This window comes from Lithobates pipiens, unplaced genomic scaffold, assembly GCF_037356315.1.
Source record: "Lithobates pipiens isolate NorthernLeopardFrog02 unplaced genomic scaffold, aLitPip1_a1.2 Scaffold_8, whole genome shotgun sequence".
Classification (NCBI taxonomy): Eukaryota; Metazoa; Chordata; class Amphibia; order Anura; family Ranidae; genus Lithobates; species Lithobates pipiens.
The window spans coordinates 483,272,145-483,294,491 of NW_027507903.1; the positions used below are offsets into that span (position 1 = coordinate 483,272,145).

Genomic DNA, 22,347 nt, shown 5'->3' on the forward strand with positions numbered 1-22,347 from the left:
TAACTTTTATTAAATTGGCACTGCAGGGGGCAGGTGGGCACTGGCAGGGGGCAGGTGAGCGCTTACATTACTGGCCGTGATCGGGACTGATGTCCCGATCACGGCCGCCGGTGATCGGCTTTTTTTTTTTCTCCTCGCGCTGTCAGCGCGAGGAGGAATAATAGCCGATTACCGGCTCCGTTCTATCACATGATCAGCTGTCATTGGCTGACAGCTGATCACGTGATAAGGGGTCGGGATCGACCCCTTGCACGGATCGGTGATCAGGCGAGTCTCATGGACGCTCGTACACGGGACGACGTCAATAGACGTAGTCCCGGAAATGTAGGTCCGCGCTAATGCCGTCATTTGGCAATAGCGCGGTACCGAAGTGGTTAACAAAGGATGGTAAAGCTCTTACATGCGGTTGCAGATATGCATCTATAACCCTGCTCAGATTTTCGGAAATACTTCCATTGCCGCACACTATGGGGCATCCCGTAAGATCGCCCAAACCCTTGTGTACTTTAGGAATGCTATAGAAAACTGACATTATGGGATATTTTGTTCGGATATATTCGTATAGTTGTTTATCAATAACAGCTTCTTTATATGCTGTATCTATTAAGTCATAGAATACGCAATATGATTTTTTCTATATATCTTATTTGTGTAATTTTATACCATTCTTTGTTGTCGAGAATCCGTCGGCACATAGAGCGATATGCGGCGCTGTCCATCAGCACCACATTGCCGCCCTTGTCCGATGGTTTGATTGTAACAGTCTTTTTAGATGATAGTGTGCGTAATGCCTTGTTTTCATTATCGGATACGTTTTTTACTGTACATCGAATACGCTGAATTTTTGCAATGTCTCTTAACACTTGTTTAACAAAAATATGTACACTAGAGTTAGTATTTAAAGGAGGAAACTTAGATGAAGGTTTTTTAAACCTTAATCTAAGATTCAGACTGGATTGATTTGTCTCAGCTAATAAGGCTTCAAAGCACATACCATGAGCAGGTCTAAGCAGAGCAGGTCAGCTGGGACTTGTAGTACACCGTTGCAGACGAAGGTAGATGATTTTTGCACCTTGTAGTTCACTGCTGTAGATGAGGATAGATGATTGCTGGACCTTGTAGTTCACTGCTGTAGATGAGGATATATGATTGCTGGACCTTGGGGTTTACTGCTGCAGATGAGGGTTCTAGTAGAATCAGGCAAAGCGTAGTCTAGGCAAGCTGGGTCATACACAGGTAGATCAGAATCCAAACGGTACCAAATCAGAAGCAAGCACGGAGGGTCAAACAAGCCGGGTCAAACACGAAAGACACAGAGCAAATATCAGCTGGATCAAACACAAGTGAACTCTAACACGAGCACTGACTGAATGCTGATACAGGTGATTTAAACGTGAGCTGGCCAATCACTGTTGTTTCCCAGACACAGGCTGTGTCAGGTGAGTTGTGCTGGGTCCTAAAGGGATTCTAGTACTGACAGCTTCTAAATCCACTTGATCAATGAGATCTACTGTATTGTTCTCATTATATAGTAATGTCAAATCGCGAAGAGCCTTAAACTCACGCATGGAGTATTTCGACCAATCTTCCTGATCAATTGCATTACATTGTTGAGATGTATATTGACATTTTAACAATAGTTTTCTTGCAAACAAGTGCAAATCCGTGACAAACTCGAAAACGTCAAAATTTTGTTCGGGACAAAAGCTGAGACCTTTACACAGTAGTCTCGTCTCAGCTTGTGTGATCGTCTGTGATGATAAATTAATTACATTTTTTGATTGGGTCAGGGATAACTCAAGTGGGTTTCCATTCCTCTTCCTAATTGGTTGTTGAGTGGGGAGTGCACTCCCTGAGTAAAGTTTAAAGTTGTTTGAGTGGTTGTACATTCAGAAGTATTAGAGGGGCGATTCCTTACAAAAGTGGCATCTGATAGTGAAGAGTCAGATTCCCCCAACGAGCCACCCTCCCGGGGTGGTAAAGGAGAATTTTCATTGGTTTTATCCATAGTACGTTTTTTATGGTCCTGTTCCATAGAACTTCTATTATTCCTACTCCTTTTCTGGCGTCCACGCCCCCCGTGGTTAGGATTTAAATTTGGCTGAGGAGAGGATGATCGAGAGTGGTCATGTCTTTTATAGTTTTGAGGCCGATCTCGTGGACGCCCTCTAAACGACGTGGTGGTGTGGGTTAGCCATTTATACGCTTTACCCTCTGAAAAGGATATTTTGTCCCTCCAGAATTTAGTTTCCTTATTTCGTAAAATGGTTTTGTTATAGGAGGAAAGATGTTCCTTCAATTGTGTATGTAGCTTCAAATACAGCGTATGGCACTTGAATTGCGCCAGCTGCGTTTCCAAAATAATAATTTCCCGATCGATAAGAGCTATTTGTTTAGTATACTCATTGATCAATATAGTCATCATGGTCTGTGAGCAATTTTGTAAATTACTTTCCCACTCCTTTTTATACTCATCACTAATTTGTTCCAAATTGGGAAAAATTTGGATCCTCAATCCATACGGATTGATATTTTCTTAAAAATGGCATAACAATTATTCCTCCCTTTTTTTACCCTTCCCCCCCCCCTCCTTTGTCCACCTTGGGGGAGGTTGAGGTGGGTCTAAACGGGGGGACAGCGGATCCAGGATGACCCTTTGAGGGAAGGCATTGTTCCGTTTTTCAGATTTTATTAGAAGTCTCTGGTTGAAAAGCATTGGTTTGGTGGAATTGGTAAATATTATCGAAACAAATTTCTGATACTATATAAATTTTTCGACTAAAATTTACTATATTGAAGGTCCTTTTTTTCTTTGATCATCTGCAGAATATACAATATAACTACTCCTTTCGCCAGGGCTCTGTTGTCTCTTACCCCCTGAAGAAGTCCTGTCCTCATGAATAATCAAATATGACTCCTTACAAGAAAGAGCAGCCAGTTCTGAAATCCTCCTTGCTGAGGGTATAGCAAACGAAAATATCAGCTTCCTAGTCAGAAGGACTAAGGGAACATGCTGCAACGGTTCGAATGGCTGTTTTTGTAACACTGACAAAACTAAATTTAAGTCCCAAGGGCTTAAGAGTGATTTAACTGGCGGATTAATCCGCAGCACTCCTTGCATGAAACCCTGGACTAAAGAATGCATAGCAAGCAGTTGATTGATAATTGATAAGGCTGAGACTTGGCCCTTAATAGTACTCAGGGCCAACTTCATCTCTACGCTTAATTGTAGAAAGGTAAGAATTCTACCTATGATATATCTCCGAGGGTACCAACCCTTGGACTCACACTAGGAAACATAAGCTTTCCAGGCTCTATAATATATAGCTCTAGAAGTTGGCTTCCTAGCATTATTCAAAGTAGAGATAACTGACCTGGAAAGTCCACGTTTATTCAGAATGTGGGTCTCAATAGCCAAGCCGTTAAATTTAGCGTTCGTAAAGTAGGATGGAATATCGGCCCCTGAGATAGCAGGTCTGGCCTTAGTGGGAAGAGCCCTGGACCCTCCACTGCCATCTTTATGATCTCTGCGTACCATGACCCTCTGGGCCATGCTGGTACTACCAGTATTACCGATTTTCTTTCCAGCTTGATCCTGCAAAGAACTTGAGGTAGCAACTGAATCGTGGAAAAGTGCATAGATCAGTAAAAACTGATCCCACGGGGTCGCCAACGCATCTGTTCCGTATGCGAATGGGTCCCCTGTCCTGGATGCAAAGTTGTCTAGCTTAGTGTTGAATCTGGATGCTAGAAGGTCTACGTCCCGAGTCCCCCATCTTTGGCAAACAACCTGAAACACCTTGGGGCGAAGGGACCATTCTCCTGGAAATAACTGCCGGCGACTTAGATAGTCCACCTGCCAATTCTCTACTCCCGGAATCAAAACTGCCGATAGGCATGGGACATTCTCTTCTGTCCAAGTTAGAATCTGGTTCACCTCTCTCTGAGCGGAGAGACTCTTGGTGACCCCTTGTGATTGATATATGCCACAGCCGTGGCATTGTCGGACTGGATCCTGGCCGGACAATTCTTTAACCTGGAGGTCCAGGTTTCTAGAGCCAGATACACTGCCGGAATCTCTAGGATGTCGATGGGCAAGGCTCCTACTCCCCAGCCTGAAAAGGCTGGCATCTGTCATTATTACCTTCCAGACAATTGATCTGAAGGACTTTCCCTTCAGCAGGTTCCAAGATAGTAACCACCAACTGATGCTTTGGGACACTCATGGGGACAGCCACATTGGCAAGTCCAAAGCTTGAATCGTTTTGTTCCAAGCAGACAGAATACTGCTTTCAGTTTCGAATGGAATTGAGCATAGGGAACTGCTTCGAATGAAGCTACCATCTTCCCTAACAACCTCATGCAAAGGCAAATTGAAGGATTTCTCTTCGACCTGATCATCCTCACCAGCTCCTGTATGGAGCTGATCCTTGCAGGAGGCAAGAACACCCCTTTTCTGGGCTGTGTCTATGATCAGGCCCAGATACTCCAGCCTTCTTAGTGGCTTTAAGGAGGATTTCTTTAGGTTGAGAATCCAACCCAAACCTTCCAGGTAACTGCTTGTGATGGCTACACCTTGCTTCAAGCAAGCCACTGACTGGTCTATTAACAATAGATCATCTAAGTAAGCCAAGACAGTTATGCCCTGTGCCCTTAACCTGACTAGAGGTGGGGCTAATACCTTAGTGAATACCCAAGGTGCAGTAGCAAGCCCGAAAGGCAAGGCTAGTAACTGAAAATGCTGCTGTTCTACTTTGAACCACAGAAACCTCTGGTGAGGAGGAAATATATAGACAAGCAGCTATGCATCTCTGATGTCGATGGATGCCAGAAGTTTTTCTCCTTGCAGGATGGAAACGATTGACTTGATTGACTCCATGCAAATGGTGCGGATTTTCAGGAACCGATTTAGATTATGTAGATCTAGACTTGGTCTGATATCCCCATTTGGCTTTGGCACCATAATTAGGTTTGAGTAAAACCTCAAACCTTGCTCTTGTTTGGGAATCTGTCTGATCACCCCTTGAGCCAATAATCGGTCTAATGCTTGCAACAGGGATTGCCTTTTCCCTGGATCCTTGGGAACGTTTGATCTCAGAAAACGAGATGGTGGAAACTCTCAAAGCTCTAGCTTGTATCCTAGAGACACTGTGGAGAGAGTCCATTTGTCCTGAATCTCCCTTTGCCAGACTTCTGAGTACATCAGAAGTCTTCCCCCCCACCTTGGTGAGGGGAGATGCCTCTTTGCAGACTTGTAGCCCCAGGTCTTCCTTTATGCCTGGTCTGATGACAGAGGCCGAACAGTTTAAATGAAAGACCCTTACATTTTCTTTTGACTGGCAAAAGAGTACTATTTCCACTGGAAATTGTTTGAATGTATTTATCCAAACTATCATCAAATTATCGTTCTCCCTTAAAGGCGAAACTAGTTAGAAGGTTCTTACAAGGCGTCTCAGCTGACCAACCCTTTAACCAAAGGGTCCTTCGCATATGTACAAGTACAAACGCAAGGCGTGATGCCTGGTGAATAGAATCCTTTATAGCATCTACAGCAAAGCATAATTCTTTAGGTAGCTCGGCCAGGTCCTGTGCTTTTTGTGCAAGGAGCTCATCTGAGAGCATCTGTGAACTGGTCCTTTAAGGACTTAAGATACTTATAGCTGCAATTGTAGGCTGAGCAACAGTACCTAAGAAAAAAAGGATTTTAACAGACCTTCCAACTTCTTATCTGGTGGATCTTTAAGCATAAGCGCATTGTCCACATTGGAAATCGCAGAGTCAACTGCTGGAACTTTCCATCTTTTAGTGAATCTTTCTTCTATAGGATAGAGCTTTGCGAGTCTCTTTGGAAGGGAAAAAATGCTTCTCCGGATGATCCCATTCGGTATAAATAAGCTTTTTTAGTAACGCGTGGACAGGAAACGCATGCAAAGGCTGTAAAGGCTTCAAAGAACCCAAGGAAGAGACTGGCCCTTCATCTAACTCTGTTAGGGGTAACATGCAAGTAGAGCGAACCATCTTTGCAAGCCTCTGTACTTCAGATTGTGAAGTAGGGTTCCTTGGGAACTTCAAGTATTGTTTCCTCCGTAGAGAAATAATCGCATATTTCCTCCCGATCATCTGGGGGCAATACCCCATCCTGTCCCCATAATTCTCTTGGACCCTCCACTGACTGTAAAGAGTCTAAGGTGGGGGAGGAGGATCTAGGACACTTCCTATACACTGGATGGAGGATGCGATTTAAAGCTGCTTTTATTTCTAAGCCTTGTAAGGCAGAGAAAAATGCATCTTCAGTCAACTCTACAGGGGCTGAATTGTGTGAAGCAGTTGCACCACTGCTAGCTTCCAATGACTCACCCTGGCTTGCCATGTCTAATCTCTCCAAAGAGGAAGACAGTATGGAGGCATAACTGGGATTCCCAGCGCCTGGGGGGGGTGACACCTTAGGTACCTTTACGGTATTTCTGGAAGACATAGTGCAAAGCAGAGGTACACACAAAATAACAGTTCTTTTGCTACTAAGTAACAATAGTTTTTCCTGTCTGGAAATGCCTGTTTACACCCTTACATGCCCAGCGCTCTGGTGTCTCTTAGTGTGACAGACTGCCTCTCTTCAGTTAAAAAGTCTTTCTGAAATGAGAGTGTCTGTGATATAAAGTATGGTGAACGTACTATACACCTCTACAAGGGGGGAGGGGAAGAGGGGAAGGGGATGGGAGTTCTGTCAGCAGATTTATAGTTTTTTTAAAACAACAGAAGCGTAGGGCATTTCCCAATGTTACTAGGTGGAAGTGCTGGGTTGTAATTAAACCATGCAGCTAAAGCAGCTGCGTCAACCAATCAGCCACCGCCCATATAGAAGTTTATACACATCTCTGTATTAGCAACTGCTGTATTTTTTACCAAATCCCACAAGATCTATTTAAGTAAGAACCCCCTCTGCCGCTGGGACCACACATGTTCTGAGACAGAGCTGCACTAAGACACATCATAGGTAGTGTAAATTACTCCTTATAGAGGAGACATTTATAAGGCATGTAAGGTATATTGAAGGAAAAAGCAAAGCTTCTTCCCTTACCTTGTCCTCGCTGCAGGATACTGCTGATTTAACAGACAGATCCAACTTTCACCCATCACGGCAGGCTGCGTTTAAACACGCTCAAAGACTGGGGCCCTTTTAAAAGGGGTTCCGCTCCTTTGGGCCTTGTATAGCACCCCTCAAGACAACTTTAGGAAATGTAGCAAGACCAAAAAGAGTCCTGGTTCCTAGGGTCCAGCTCCCAAAGAGAAGCATTACAGGCAAAACCTTGTTCTTGCATCGAGGTCCAGGTACCATCCTATGGCCTCAGTGGCGAGGATGGATCTGATTGTGGAGGTTTCTTTAAATCCAGCATGGATCCCTCCTGGAGCTACGCAGAGCACATCTTCACTCGTGACCAACACCTTAGACACTGGCGAAAAACGGAGTGCTCCTGGAAGGAGGAGGGGTTATATAGGGGAGTCAACTTCCTGTATTGGTTATACCAGTGTCAACACCTGAAGGTAGGCCTATAACCCACCAAGTAATTACTTGAGACTCTGTGTCCTATGATGTACGATAAAGAAAAAGATTCTGGCTGTGATCGTATTGGCGAGACGGTAGAAGCACCGGGGGGTACGGGGGGACACCCCAAATAGATTCTCCTACTCCTCCTGAGCATGGCGATAACATGTGTGAGACTTCCACAGCCTGGCCACATACAGAGGCCGAGTACAGCCAAGCATGGCTGGGTATCACCGAGTATGGCTGGATATCACCGGGTATGGATGGGTATTACCGACTATGGTTGGGTATTGCAAGGTATCACCGAGTATGGCTGGGTATTGCAGGGTATCACCGAGTATTGCTAGGTATGGCAATTTATGGCAGAGTATTCACAGGGTATTGCAGAGTATTGGCAGGGCATTGCTGGGTATTACAGAAAATTGTCAGGGCATTGCAGAGTATTGGCAGGGTATTGTAAACCTGTAAACATGACGCTGGTTTGTTTACAAGTGATTGCTCCGTCATTTGACGGAACGATCACGTGGTAAATGGCCACGATGAGCAGGCGTTTACCGTGATCCGTGATGCAGGACCCGGCGGTCAAGGATGCTCTCGAGTGCGCGCCCTAGGAGGCGCACGAGAGCGAAATTCTGGGAAGCCGGAGGCTACACGTGGGGGGATTGTCTGGCGGACTTCAGTTTGCCGGACTTTTCCACCCGCTTGTTTGATCGTGTGTACGCTGCATAACAAGCAGGGCCCTCTAGTGCCTCCTCTATTGATTTGTATTGTAAGTGTACTGTCTGCCCTCATGTTGTAAAGCACTGCGCAAACTGTTGGCGCTATATAAATCATGTATAATAATATAATAATAGTTAAGTTAAGTGCAAGATTACATAGTTACGTCACAAAAAATATCTTTAAAATGGCATAATTAGTCCATAATAAAATGTATAAAAACAAAGTAACGTACATTTACTTTAAATGACCAAGAAGGCTTTGGTTAGAATAATCCATATGATTATATCCTCTCTTGCCCTTGCATGATACACCCGCCTTCTCTGACGTCTCTACTTTTTCTCTGCAGGATGTTCGTCATGCAGCAGGTCGTGAACAGTAATCTTCTCCTTCTTGTCAGCGACTCAGTCTGCGACTGCAGCATTTTCTCGCAGGTTTCATTACAAGCCAAAGAAGTTAAATATATCCTTTCCATGTGATTGGTATCCTGCAAGTTGATCTTCAATTTACAGGAGCTCCAGCCTGCACAAGCCATATACTATGCTTCATTCCAGTGATACTGCTCAAAGGCTGATAGCCACTTCTTTTACCCTAGGATTTATCTCATCATCCCAATACACTACACAGGATTTAGCCATTCAATAAACATGTCCACACAGTAAAAAAAAAAAAAAGACACCCCAAAGTATACCTAAAGGCCAGCTTCAGGCTCTGTGGTAATAAATATACAGGTTTTGATTGCTGACTTCCCGAAAATGCTAGTTAGCAGGCTGTCTCTGGCTGCAGCAAATTTTGAGTTGTTGGCCCATTAGAAGCATGCGTCCAGTGAAGCCAGAGCTATCACTCTGCAATTAGTTTAAGGTCAGTGACTATATATTGTAGTAATGATGTTTGAACGTCCACCTAAACACTGCTCGGTGCCCTGGACCAATGAACCCCACGATATCAAATGTAAAGTGGAAAAACCTAATGTACACCTTAAAAGCAGCTACTTAAATGCAAAATATGATGGATACAATATAAAAAATAAGTCCTAAAAGGTCCTTAAAAATATTGTAGCAGTGCTTCTTGTCCAATCTAATTGATCAGAAAAGCTTTCATATATAGTCCATAAATGAAAAACAAAAGGTATCGGAGGAGATCTATTCAAGTCTTTGCTTTGTTCTGTGAAGGAAACTTCCACCATACACTTCACCATGTGTGGCAAACTTCCCCTATGGCAGGGACCTATTAGCGGACTTCCAGCTGTTGCAGAACTACAAGTTCCATGAGGCATAGCAAGACTCTGACAGCCACAAGCATAACACCCAGAGGCAGAGGCATGATGGGACTTGTAGTTTTGCAACAGCTGGAGGTCCGCTAATTGCATATCCCTGTCCTATGGGGATGCACTCACCATATATACAGCAATGCTGCGCCTTTAATTGTAAATATGTTTCTCCACTATAAACTTCCACCAGATGTCAGTCTCGCTTAACAGGAGCGCCAGTAAACCACGTGAGAGGAATAAAATACCACATAGTGTAATACTGATAAAACATTTATTAATCCCAAAACACCCCTTTATACAAGTTAAGCGTACCAGATACTGTAAAAAATTAAGCAAAAAATAAGGTGCACTGTGCCTGCGTCTTTTCACATCGCCGGAAGGGTTGGCTTCCTTGTTCCTCGGCCCGTGGAAAGCACATGTCACTTCCGGTAGATTATGTCACTGGCTCGTTTCGTCACTTCCTGACTTCGTAGACACCTTCAGACGAAGTCAGGAAGTGACAAAACACGTCAGGGATGTGATCTACTGCAAGTGATGTGTGCGCTTCATGTGTTCGTTCCACGGGCCAAGGAAGCGACCGCTGCTGTACACAGTGGATGCTCTTTCACCCTTCCGGCGACCGTGAAAAGACACAGGCACAGTGCACCTTATTTTTTGCTTCATTTTTTACAATATCTGGTACGTTTAATTCGTATAAAGGGGTGTTTTGGGATTAATAAATGTTTTATTAGTATTACACTATGTGGCCATTTTATTCCTCTCACATGGTTTACTGGAGCCCCTTTTAAGCGATACTGACATCTGGTGGAAGTTTATAGTGGATTGGTGGAGAAGCATATTTACAATTAAAAGGCACAGTATTGCTGTATATCTGGTGAGTGCATCCTCATAAGGGAAGTTTGCCGTACGTAGTTAAGTGTATGGTGGAAGTTTCCTTCACAGAAGACAGCAAAGACTTGAATAGATCTCCTCTGTTACCTTTTGTTTTTCAGTTATGGACTATATATGAAAGCTTGTCTGATCAATTAGATTGGACAAGAAGTGCTGCTACAATATTTTTAAGGACTTTTTTATATTGTGTGTGTGTGTGTGTATATATATATATATACATACACACACACACAGTTGTGTTCATAAGTTTACATACCCTGGCAGAATTTATGATTTCTTGGCCATTTTTCCGAGAATATGAATGATAGCACAAAAACTTTTCTTTCGCTCATTGTTAGTGTTTGGCTGAAGACATTTATTATCAATCAACGGTGTTTACTCTTTTTAAATCATAATCAGAACAAAAACTAGCCAGATGAACTTGATCAAAAGTTTACATACCCCAGTTCTTAATACCGTATATAGCCCCCTTTAACATCAATGACAGGTTGAAGTCTTTTATGGTATTTGTGGATGAGGCTCTTTATCTTCTCAGATGGTAAAGTTGCCCATTCCTCTTGGCAAAAAGCCTCCAGACCCTGTAAATTCTTGGGCTGTCTTGCATGAACTGCACATTTGAGATCTCCCCAGAGTGGCTCAACGATATTGAGGGCAGGAGACGGAGATGGCCACTGCAGAACCTTCATTTTATTCTGCTGTAGCCAATGACAGGCCGACTTGGCCTTGTGTTTTGGATCATTGTCAGGATGGAATGTCCAAGTAGATCCCATGTGCAGCTTTCTGGCTGATGAATGCCGCTGTTCCTCCAGTATTTTTTGATAACATACTGCATTCATCTTACCATAAATTTTCTGTGCCTTTATAGCTCACACATCCCCAAAACATCAACTATCCACCTCCGTACCTTTCATTATAGGCCCTCTTGACTTCTCTCCAAATGTAGCGATTATGGCTGTGGCCAAAAAGCTCAATTTTGGTCTCATCACTCCAAATGACTTTGTGCCAGAAGGTTTGAGGCTTGTCTCTGTGCGGTTTGGCGTATTGTAAGTGGGATACTTTGTGATATTTGCGTAGTAATGGCTTTCTTCTGGTGACTCGATCATACAGCCCATCTTTCTTTAACCACTTTCAGACCGGACCATTTTGCTGGTCAATGACCAGAGGTCTTTTTACAATTTGGCACTGCGCTGCTTTAACTGGTAATTGCGCGGTCATGCAATGTTGTACCCAAACAAAATTTGCGTCCTTTTTTTCCCACAAATAGAGCTTTCTTTTAAAGGTATTTGACTGACTCTGCGATTTTTATTTTTTGCGATATAAACATAAAAAGACCGCAAATTTTGAAAAAAAATTATATTTTCTACTTTTTGTTATTAGAAAAATCCAATAAACTCAATTTTAGTCATACATTTAGGCCAAAATGTATTCAGCCACGTCTTTGGTAAAAAAAAAAAGTCAATAACTGTATATTTATTGGTTTGCGCAAAAGTTGTCACATCTACAAACTAAGGTACGTTTTCTGGAATTTACGCAGCTTTTAGTTTATGACTGCCTATCTCATTTCTTGAGGTGCTAAAATGGCAGGGCAGTACAAACCCCCCCCCCAAATGACCCCATTTTGGAAAGTAGACATCCTAAGGAAATTGATAAGAGGCATGTTGAGCCCATTGAATATTTTATTTTTTTGCCTCAAGCGATTGAATAATGACAAAAAACATTTTTTTATTTTTTTTTTTACACAAAGTTGTCACTAAATGATATATTGCTCACACATGCCATGGTTATATGTGGAATTGTACCACAAAATACATTCTGCTGCTTCTCCTGAGTACGGGGATACCACATGTGGTCGACTTTTTGGAAGCCTAGCCGCGTACGGGGCCCCGAAAACCAAGCACCGCCTTCAGGATTTCTAAGGGCATACATTTGTAATTTCACTCCTCACTACCTATCACAGTTTTGAAGGCCATAAAATGCCAAGATGGCACAAAACACCCACAAATGACCCCATTTTAGAAAGTAGACACCCCAAGCTATTTTCTGAGAGGCATGTTGAGTCCATGGAATATTTTATCATTTGCCACAAGTTGCGGGAAAATTACAAACTTTTATTTATTTATTTATTTCACAAAGTTGTCACTAAATGATATATTGCTCACACATGCTATGGGCATTTGTGAAATGACACCCCAAAATAAATTCTGCTGCTTCTCCTGAGTACGGGGATACCACATATGTGGGACTTTTTGGGAGCCTAGCCGCGTACGGGGCCCCGAAATCCAAGCACCGCCTTCAGGCTTTCTAAGGGCGTAAATTTTTGATTTCACTCCTCACCACCTATTACAGTTTTGAAGGCCATAAAATGCCAAGATGGCACAAACCCCCCCCCCCCCCCAAATGACCCCATTTTAGAAAGTAGACACCCCAAGCTATTTGCTGAGAGGCATGTTGAGTCCATGGAATATTTTATATTTTGCCACAAGTTGCGGGAATATTACAAACTTTTTTTTTTTCACAAAGTTGTCACTAAATGATATATTGCTCACACATGCCATGGGCATATGTGAAATGACACCCCAAAATAAATTCTGCTGCTTCTCCTGAGTACGGGGATACCACATGTGTGGGATTTTTTGGGAGCCTAGCCGCGTACATGGCCCCGAAAACCAAGCACTGCCTTCAGGATTTCTAAGGGTGTAAATTTTTGATTTCACTCCTCACTACCTATCGCAGTTTTGAAGGCCATAAAATGCCAAGATGGCACAAACCCCCCCCCAAATGACCCCATTTTGGAAAGTAGACACCCCTAAATTTAGGGGTACACTAGTGAGACTCACAGGTAAAAAAGCACCTAGGCTGTCAGCGACTGTATCAAAACGCTACAAAAAAAACTGTTAGCGATCGCAGGGATCAGGCCTGACTCTGCGAACGCTGCAGTTATGTGCGTTGTGTTTTGTAAGTGACAGTGATCGATTGATACTGCACTTGGGTGGGCTGGGCTGGGCTTGGCGGAGGGGCTAAACGCAGGTGCTAGCAGGTATCTGGGCTGATCCCGCTAACAATGCGTTTTGGGAAATCTAAACTGCTGGCGACGCTAATATAGATCTGATCAGATACTATATTACTAAGGGAGGTGTATGCTTTGCGCATGGGTGTTAGCGGTACTGGCACTAACCTGACGCTGCCTGGGGCGACGCAGACCTTATCTGACCCTCAAACTTATATCACCCGCCGGGTGATCAGGGGGTTAAACCTTTATTAGGTAATAAATGGCGGGTGCCCTGAAACTATAAAAAAATAACTAACCAACCAGCGTCACCTGTAACAGTTATATGGTGATCACTGGTGAAAGGGTTAACTAGGGGGCAATCAGGGGGCTTTATGCGGTAGTATATGGGGGTCCCTGGCGATATAAAAAGCTGCGGCGAACCTAAATACCTACCTGCCTAACTAGCGTCACCTGTGACACTAATACAGCGATCAGAAAAACGATCGCTTATTAGGCTGGGTTCACACTGGAGCGATGCGGGAACGCCACGAATCCGCGGCGGGTTCCCGCATCGCATGCCTCCCGGCGGCAGTTCACACTGCCCTATGCGAACTGCTGGGAGTGTCAGTGAAATCGGACAGGAATCGGATCGCATGGTGTGAACACCCATGCGATCCGATTCTGCTGCGGACCAAAAAAAGGGTCCCGTGTGAGTTTGCGGCGGGTTTTTCTGTATGGCTGAACTCGCATCGCACAGAGATCGGATGTGATTTGCACTGCAGTGCGGTGCGAATCACATCCGTTCTCATAAACCGCTGCAATGTGAACCCAGCCTTAGTGACACTGGCGACGGGGGGTGATCACGGGGTTAAACCTTTATTGGGGGGGTACCCTAGAACTAAAGGAGGCTAACCCTAACTGCCCTAACAGTTATTACAGTCACAAATGACACCAATGCAATAATAAAAAAAAAAATGCAATTGGTGTCACTGTGACTGGGGGTGCAGGGGTGATTGGGGGGGTGAAGGGGGGGGGTGAGAGTGTGCCTGGCATGTTCTACTGTGAAGTGTCGTGTTGGTGCAACTCACCGATCCTCTCTCCTCGGTGCCGGAACGAGAAATACCGACACGGAGGAGAGATTACATCACTTCCTCTGCCTGTGTTTACATTACAGGAGAGGAAGTGATGTCATGCTGCACTTCCATTCGTCAGGAGCGATCGCGAGGGGGTGGCCATGAATGAATGGCCGCCCCCTCATCCCAGATCGCTCCTGCATGGTATCCGACCGCCGCTGGCACCGGGGGGGGCTCGATTGGGCCCCCCACCCGCAGGAAGGCAGGGACGTACAGGTACGCCCATATGCCTGCCCGTGCCATTCTGTCGACGTACATCGTCGTGCGGCGGTCGGCAACTGGTTAAGTTCCTCCTTATTGTGCATCTATCTAGAAACAGCCATACCATGTTTTCAGAGAGTCCTGTATTTCACCTGAAGTTATTTGTGGGGTTTTTTTGCATCCCAAACAATTTCCTGGCACCTGTGGCTGAAATTCGAGTTGGTCTATTGGACCGTGGTTTGGTTGCAACAGAACCCCTAATTTTCCACTGTTTGATTAGAGTTTGAACACTTCTGATAGCCATTCTCAATTCCTTGGGTATCTTTTTATATCCCTTTCCTGTTTTATAAAGTTCAACTACCCTTTCCCGCAGATCCTTTGACAATTCTTTTGCTTTCCCCATGACTCAGAATCCAGAAACATCAGTGCAGCACTGGATGAAAGATGCAAGGATCTGTCAGGAGTCCAGAAAATCATTGACCTTTTATATACACACACTAATTACAAGCAAACAGATCACAGGTGAGGGTGGTTAACTTTAATAGCCTTTCAAAACCCTTTGTGTCAACTTGTGTGCGTGTTATCAGGCCAAAATCAGCAGAGTGTGTAAACTTTTGATCAGGGTCATTTGGGTAGTTTCCGTTGCCATAATGATTTAAAAAGACTAAACACAGTTGTTTGATAATAAATGGCTTCAGTCAAACACTAACCGTGAGTGAAAGTAATGTTATTGTGTTATTCAAATTCTCTGAAAAATGGCCACAAAATCATAAATTCTGCCAGGATATGTAAACTTATGAGCACAATATATATATATACAGTGGTGTGAAAAAGTGTTTGCCCCCTTCCTCATTTCCTGTTCCTTTGCATCTTTGTCACACTTAAGTGTTTCGGAACATCAAACCAATTTAAACAATAGTCAAGGACAACACAAGTAAACACAAAATGCAATTTGTAAATGAAGGTGTTTATTATTAAAGGTGAAAAAAAATCCAAACCATCATGGCCCTGTGTGAAAAAGTGATTGCCCCCCTAAACCTAATAACTGGTTGGGCCACCCTTAGCAGCAACAACTGCAACCAAGCGTTTGCGATAACGTGCAATGAGGCTTTTACAGCGTCCTGGAGGAATTTTGGCCCACTCATCTTTGCAGAATTGTCCTAATTCAGTTACATTAGAGGGTTTTCGAGCATGAACGGCCTTTTTAAGGTCATACCACAACATCTCAATAGGATTCAGGTCAGGACTTTGGCTAGGCCACTCCAAAGTCTTCATTTTGTTTTTCTTCAGCCATTCGGTGGTGGACTTGCTGGTGTGTTTAGGATCATTGTCCTGCTGCAGAACCCAAGTTCGTTTCAGCTTGAGTACACAAACAGATGGTCGGACATTCTCCTTCAGGATCTCTTGGTAGACAGCAGAATTCATAGTTCCTTTTATCACGGCAAGTCTTCCAGGTCCTGAAGCAGCAAAATAGCCCCAGACCATCACACTACCACCACCATATTTTACTGTTGGTATAATGTTCTTTTTATGAAATGCAGTGTTCCTTCTACGCCAGATATACTTGGACACACACCTTCCAAAGAGTTCCACTTTTGTCTCATCGGTCCACAGAATGTTGTCCCAAAAGTCTTGGGGATCATCAAGATGTGTTGTGGAGAAATTGAGACGAGCTTTGATGTTCTTTTTGCTCAGCAGTGGTTTTCTCCTTGGAACTCTGCCATGCAGGCCATTTTTGCCCAGTCTTTTCCTGATGGTGGAGGCATGAACGCTGACCTTAACTGAGGCAAGTGAGGCCTGCAGTTCCTTGGACGTTGTTGTGGGGTCTTTTGTGACCTCTTGGATGAGTCGTCGCTGCGCTCTTGGGGTAATTTTGGGCGGCCGGCCACTCCTGGGAAGGTTCACCACTGTTCCATGTCTTCGCCATTTGTGGATAATGGCTCTCACTGTGGTTCGCTGGATTCCCAAAGCTTTGGAAATGGCTTTATAACCCTTTCCAGACTGATAGATCTCAATTACTTTCTTTCTCAATTGTTCCTGAATTTCTTTGGGTCTCGGCATGATGTGTAGCTTTTAAGGATCTTCTGGTGGACCTTACTGTGTCAAGCAGCTCCTATTTAAGTGATGCCTTGATTGTGAACAGGTGTGGCAATAATCAGGCCTGGGTGTGGCTAGAGAAATTGAACTCAGGTGTGGACAACCACAGTTATAGTATGTTTTAACAAGGGGGGCAATCACTTTTTCACACAGGGCCATGATGGTTTGGATTTTTTTTCACCTTTAATAATAAACACCTTCATTTACAAATTGCATTTTGTGTTTACTTGTGTTGTCCTTGACTATTGTTTAAATTGGTTTGATGTTCCGAAACACTTAAGTGTGACAAACATGCAAAGGAACAGGAAATGAGGAAGGGGGCAAACTTTTTTTTCACACCACTGTATATATATATATATACACACACACACACACACACACACACACACACACACACACACACACTCTCCAGTGTTTGTCACCTTAACTTGGTCGCACATAACGCTTCTGTGAAGTGTGAGCGAATGAGATCCCAGAAACTGAGACGGCGACCGCACTCCTGTCATGCCTTCCACCCAGAGGTAAGTACCACTGAAAGATAAGGTCACCAAAAGGCCCCCGATACAATAACAATTTTTGGGCCTGTCTCATTCAACTACTGCTCTAAATTATATGGCCAAATGTTAATGGACACCTGACCTTCACAGCTACAGTGAGCTTGTTCGACACCTCATTCTAAAACCATGGTTATTAATATTGAGTTGCCTCTGCTCTTCTGTGAAGGGTATCTACAAGATTTTGAAGTGTGTCTGTGGAAGTTGGTTGAGGTAAGGTACTATTGTTGGAGTGCCTGGCATTGTCAGAGCTCCAATTCATCTCAAAGGTGTTTGATAGGGCCGAAGTGAAGGCTCAGCGCAGGCCACAAGTTCCTCCGCACCAAACTGGTCAGACAATTTCTTTATGGAGCGTGTACACTGGGAAATCTATAACCAAAGTCCATTATAACCCCTTCCACTCTCAGCCTACTTTAGTTTTGTAGCAAGCATTAGTAGGAGTGGTTTATAAGAATAGAAGGGATGGGGACAAGTGTCACTTAATGTACAAGAAAAACATTTTTCTCAGCCCCACACCTGTACACTCCTAGCACCACTCACATGTGTGTATATGATAAGCACGTTCACACAGAGACATGCACACACACACAAATGTAGACACACAGTCATGTACACAATCACACACACACAGCCCCCCCGCACAACAGCCCCTTGTAAGGTGGTCCTACCTAGTCCCAGCTCTTGTTTCCATATGCAAAAGGATGCACATCAGGAAATGGCCAGAGGTGGCAGCAAAGAGCCCAATGTCAGCTCATGGCAGAACAGCAGCCTTTCCGACTCACACACATAGAGGAGCATCCACAGAGCTCCTCTGCACCCGACTTTGCCTTCTCACATCCCTGCCACTGCCAGACCCGTCCAGATGCTGGGGCCCCTTACACGTATATGGTCTGTACCCCCCTGATGGCAGCCCTGGGTACAATAAGGGACACAAAAGTAGTAGCTCAGGTACATTGGGTTGTCCAATAGAAGTCCAACTGAGGGGGTGGGCAATACAGCAAAAGGGAAGCTAACATGTCCACCCAAACCAAAATGCTAACACAGGGAGCTCAATAGAGTCTACAGAGATGCACGATTAACCTCACAATCGAAGCTGGCATTAGCTGAGGCCTGAACATCCACCTTATAGAACATGTGAACAGAAAATCTAATTTACAAGGCAGATGCCAAATGTTGAAAAAGTCCAATAAGCACTTGACAGGGAAAGGTGGAACTTTGCCTCAAGATCATGGGCTTAAATGATGAGTTGTCAAATCCACCTAGCAATGGAGTAATGTGAGGCAGGTTATCCCCTACGGCGACCTTCAGAAATGACAACTGTTGAAAGGAAGCTGTAGCTGAGAGATAAACTTGAACATCGTGTACCACATATAGACAATGGAGGTAAAATTCTTTAGGTTATTTCGAAGCCAGAGAGAGAGATGGTAGAACATGGTCTAGGTTAAGGGGGAAAGGAAGAAACCATCTTAGGAAGAAAAGAGGCATTTGCTCTCAAAACAGTCATGTCTTTGTTTGGTGCAAACAGTCTGGTCTTTGTTTAGTGCAAGTAAAAGGTTCTTCACAAGTTACCAGCTACGGGGCTTGTCTTGCAGAAGTGATGACAAGAAAAGCAAACTTGTAAGGGTAGACAGAGGAATGTCCTTGATACGTTCAAATGGGGTTTCTGAAAAACCAACAGAACCAGGTTGAGAGTAACGGAAATGTTCAGGAGGAATAATTGTGTGATACCTGTATGCATTAAGGCGCGAGAGGCAAGTGGGCTTTGAAAAAACTGCTAAGGCTGAGATTTCACCCTTGATGGTACTTGAGGCCAAATGTTGCTCCAGACCAGACTGGCGAAAGAACATAATTTGTCCTATTGACAACTTTCTGGGATCAAATTTCCTTACCTCGCACCAACAGAAATAACTTCTCATACAGACTGCCAATGCATTTGAAAAGTCTGATTTCCAAGCTGTCTGTGTATGTGTATAGGGATAGCTAAATTCAACAGCCCCCCCTCCCCTCAGAATCTGGGCTTCAACAACCAAACCAGTGTTCGAGAAGCAGTGTGGTAAATCAGCCCCTAGGATAGAAGATCTAAACCAGCAATTCTCAACCAGGGTTCCTCCAGAGGTTGCTAGGGGTTCCTTCAGCATTGGACCATTTCTGCCTCTTGAATAAGGTCCCACCGACACCATTGATCTTTTTAGCTATCTGTAATGAGATAATTCTTCCCAATGACCACAAGTGTAAGGACCATTCTTCCCACTGACCATCACACCAATTTATCATGATTTGTAGATTTCTAACTTTCAGCAGGGTTTCCCCAAGACTGGATAACTATTTCAAGGGTTCCTCTGTGTTGAAAAGGTTGAGAAAGGCTGATCTAAACGATCTGGGAGGACCAGGTCTTCCTGAGCCAGTTAAGTTGCATGGGAATTACCAAAATGCCCTCCATTTCGATCTTGCAGAGTAGACAAGTAAGGAGTTTCAGTGATGATAAAGCACAGATCAGGTTTAACTCATCCCATGGAGGCATCATTGCAACCACTGCAAAGGCTGTTGAACCCGGGAGGCCAGAACGTCCATGTGTGACTGCGATTTGTTTTTGACACCTCATTCCCTAGCTGACTGCAAAAGTATCTGCAGACCCAGGGAAATCTGAGTCTGGAGAAAAAGACATGAAAGCAAGCCTGCAGCCCCTGTGTTCTGACAGTGTAATGGGCTATTGGTGTCAGTCCCTTAGGCAGAACACCGTGAAGCACTGCTCTGGACCTGTAAAGTAAGCTTCGGCCTACTGAACACATTGCATGCCTGTACATAGGCAAGCTCCTGCAGCAAGGTTCACTGGTAGATCAAAAAGTAATCTTGTTTTTACAAAAAAAAAAAAAAATCTGAAAAAGTTTTTCTGCTCATGGAAGAGAGAATACATCTGTTCACAAGAGGACTTTTTTTTTTTTTTTTAAGTTGGCAGGTAAGTTTGTTTTGTGTTTGGTCTGGAAGAGGTTGAGGGCTGTCTACATACATGGATAGCAGGCATGAGCAAATTTGGGAGGTTGTGCTTTGTTAAAATTACAGCAAAATCAGAAACTTCTTCTAAAGCCCCATACACACTATCAGATTATCTGCTGAGTTTTTCCTTCAGATTTACCAAAACCATGTAGTAGAAGGGCCTGCCTGATTCAATGTGTATGCAATCTCCTAAGGTTTGGCCTCATATTATATGGTTTTGGTAAATCTGAAGAAAAAACTTAGCAGAAAATCTGATGTGATGTGAGTGTGTATGGGGCTTTAAGCTCCCCATTTGGCAATATGCATTGGAATCCTCTAGGAAAGCAAAATTAGAGATGCATTGGGCTTCAAATGGCTTGTGATGCTCCCTTCAACTATCCTAAAGCAATTCTTAGGTTTAAAAAAAAAAAAAAAGCGTCTAGAGCTTTCTTTACCCTTAGTATCTGGGTCTCACAGTTAGGGGAACACCATCTTCCTAGCTTTTCAAGGGGGAAGTTATTTTAAGCCAGCATCACAATACATTGGCACTTTGTGAATAAAAAAATAAGTCAAATTTAAACAAAATATTAAGTACAAAATGGGTAATTTTTGTTGCAGAATGGTTTGCTCATTCCTTCTGCAAATACCTCCTCTTTGGAGCCTTACTGTAATAATCCTCCAACACATTTTCAAGGCTTTGAACAGAAATTATTGGGTATATATATATATATATATATATATATATATATATAGCTGTGCATCTTGCAGCTGCATGTTTTTAAATTACAGTAATTGATTCACCACCAGTAAGATCGAGGAAAGTCACATCTCCCGCTTTATACATATGCCCCTCCGTGTCACACTGCTAATTCTTTATTGCAGGAAAATGCACAGGACTGCGGCAGAGGCTCCACCCTGACATCCTCACTTTTGCTGCTTCTCATATCTCTTGCTATCTCATTGCGGTGAACTGATAACGCCATGTTCGAAGCACCTGGACAATCTTTGGTCCCGGGTGTCCTCACCATAATGCCGCCCCCCCCCCCCCACTCTCAAGTCACACTTGTAACTCCAAAGCAGAGGACAGTTATCTATGCAACAGACGCACCGTCCTGGGGACAGCAGGAACCACTGGAGGATCCTCATCTCCACCATACAGAAGCCTGATTAATTTAGGGACTATTTAATCACCCACTGCAAAAAAAATGTTCCTGCTACTGAATACAGAAGTTTTCTGGCATGTCCCCATTTACTCAAAAGAACACTGGAATATTTTAAGGCAACCAGACATCCTAAGCAGTGTAGGAGTCTCTAGCTGTGGATATCTTTAGTTTTGTAAGATCTAGAGGGGATCCGTCTTGCTCTGTGCTTGTACCAAGATCATTTCAAACTTCCTGCAAGTACCAGTGGATGAAATAACCAACGTTACTGACTGATCATGCTAGAGCTCTTAAAAATGATGTTTCACAAACCCGATTCTATCAATGAGTCAATTCTTTCTACGCTTCGTCTACTTCAGAAGATTGTCTCATTTCTATATTCTGCAAGATTTATAGCAAATAAATTGATTCCTTTTTTGTCTATTTATTTGTCTCTTTGTAAGCATTAATGTATAAGAGTAACAAAGGTAGTTTTCTGGATTAGAGGACAAGTGAAACATACACAATGCTACCATGGCACATACATACATACATACATATATATATATATATATATATGTATATAAAAAAATTTCCTTATATTTATATATTTTCTAATTAAAATGTTAACACACTCCCTACCAGGACAGAACTATAGTCAAAACATTTTTCTTCATTTCGGATACAGCACAAATGGGTTATTATTACCCCTGTCAGGACACAAATGGCAAAAAAAAAAAATATCTGTTTCAGAGATTTCACTTCCTGTCCCATAGCCAAACAGGAAGTGGGAGAAAATTCAAGCAAATTGAGAATCCTTTAGGGACCCCCAGGTCATCA

At 43.5% G+C, this 22,347-nt stretch overlaps 1 protein-coding gene across 5 annotated transcripts in view; it reads left to right on the top strand.

The window, feature by feature from the left end:
• Window positions 1-21,951, top strand: part of CACNA2D4 (calcium voltage-gated channel auxiliary subunit alpha2delta 4) — a 398,531-nt gene extending 376,580 nt beyond the window's left edge. For all 5 annotated transcript variants that reach the window (XM_077468886.1, XM_077468888.1, XM_077468889.1 and 2 more), the window contains 3 exons: window positions 8,610-8,727; window positions 17,285-17,362; window positions 21,251-21,951. In XM_077468886.1, coding sequence (XP_077325012.1) covers window positions 8,610-8,727; window positions 17,285-17,362; window positions 21,251-21,337 — 283 coding nt within the window. In that variant the 3' untranslated portion in view covers window positions 21,338-21,951. The remainder of the gene's footprint in view (window positions 1-8,609; window positions 8,728-17,284; window positions 17,363-21,250) is intronic.
• The last annotated feature ends 396 nt before the right edge of the window (window positions 21,952-22,347 follow it).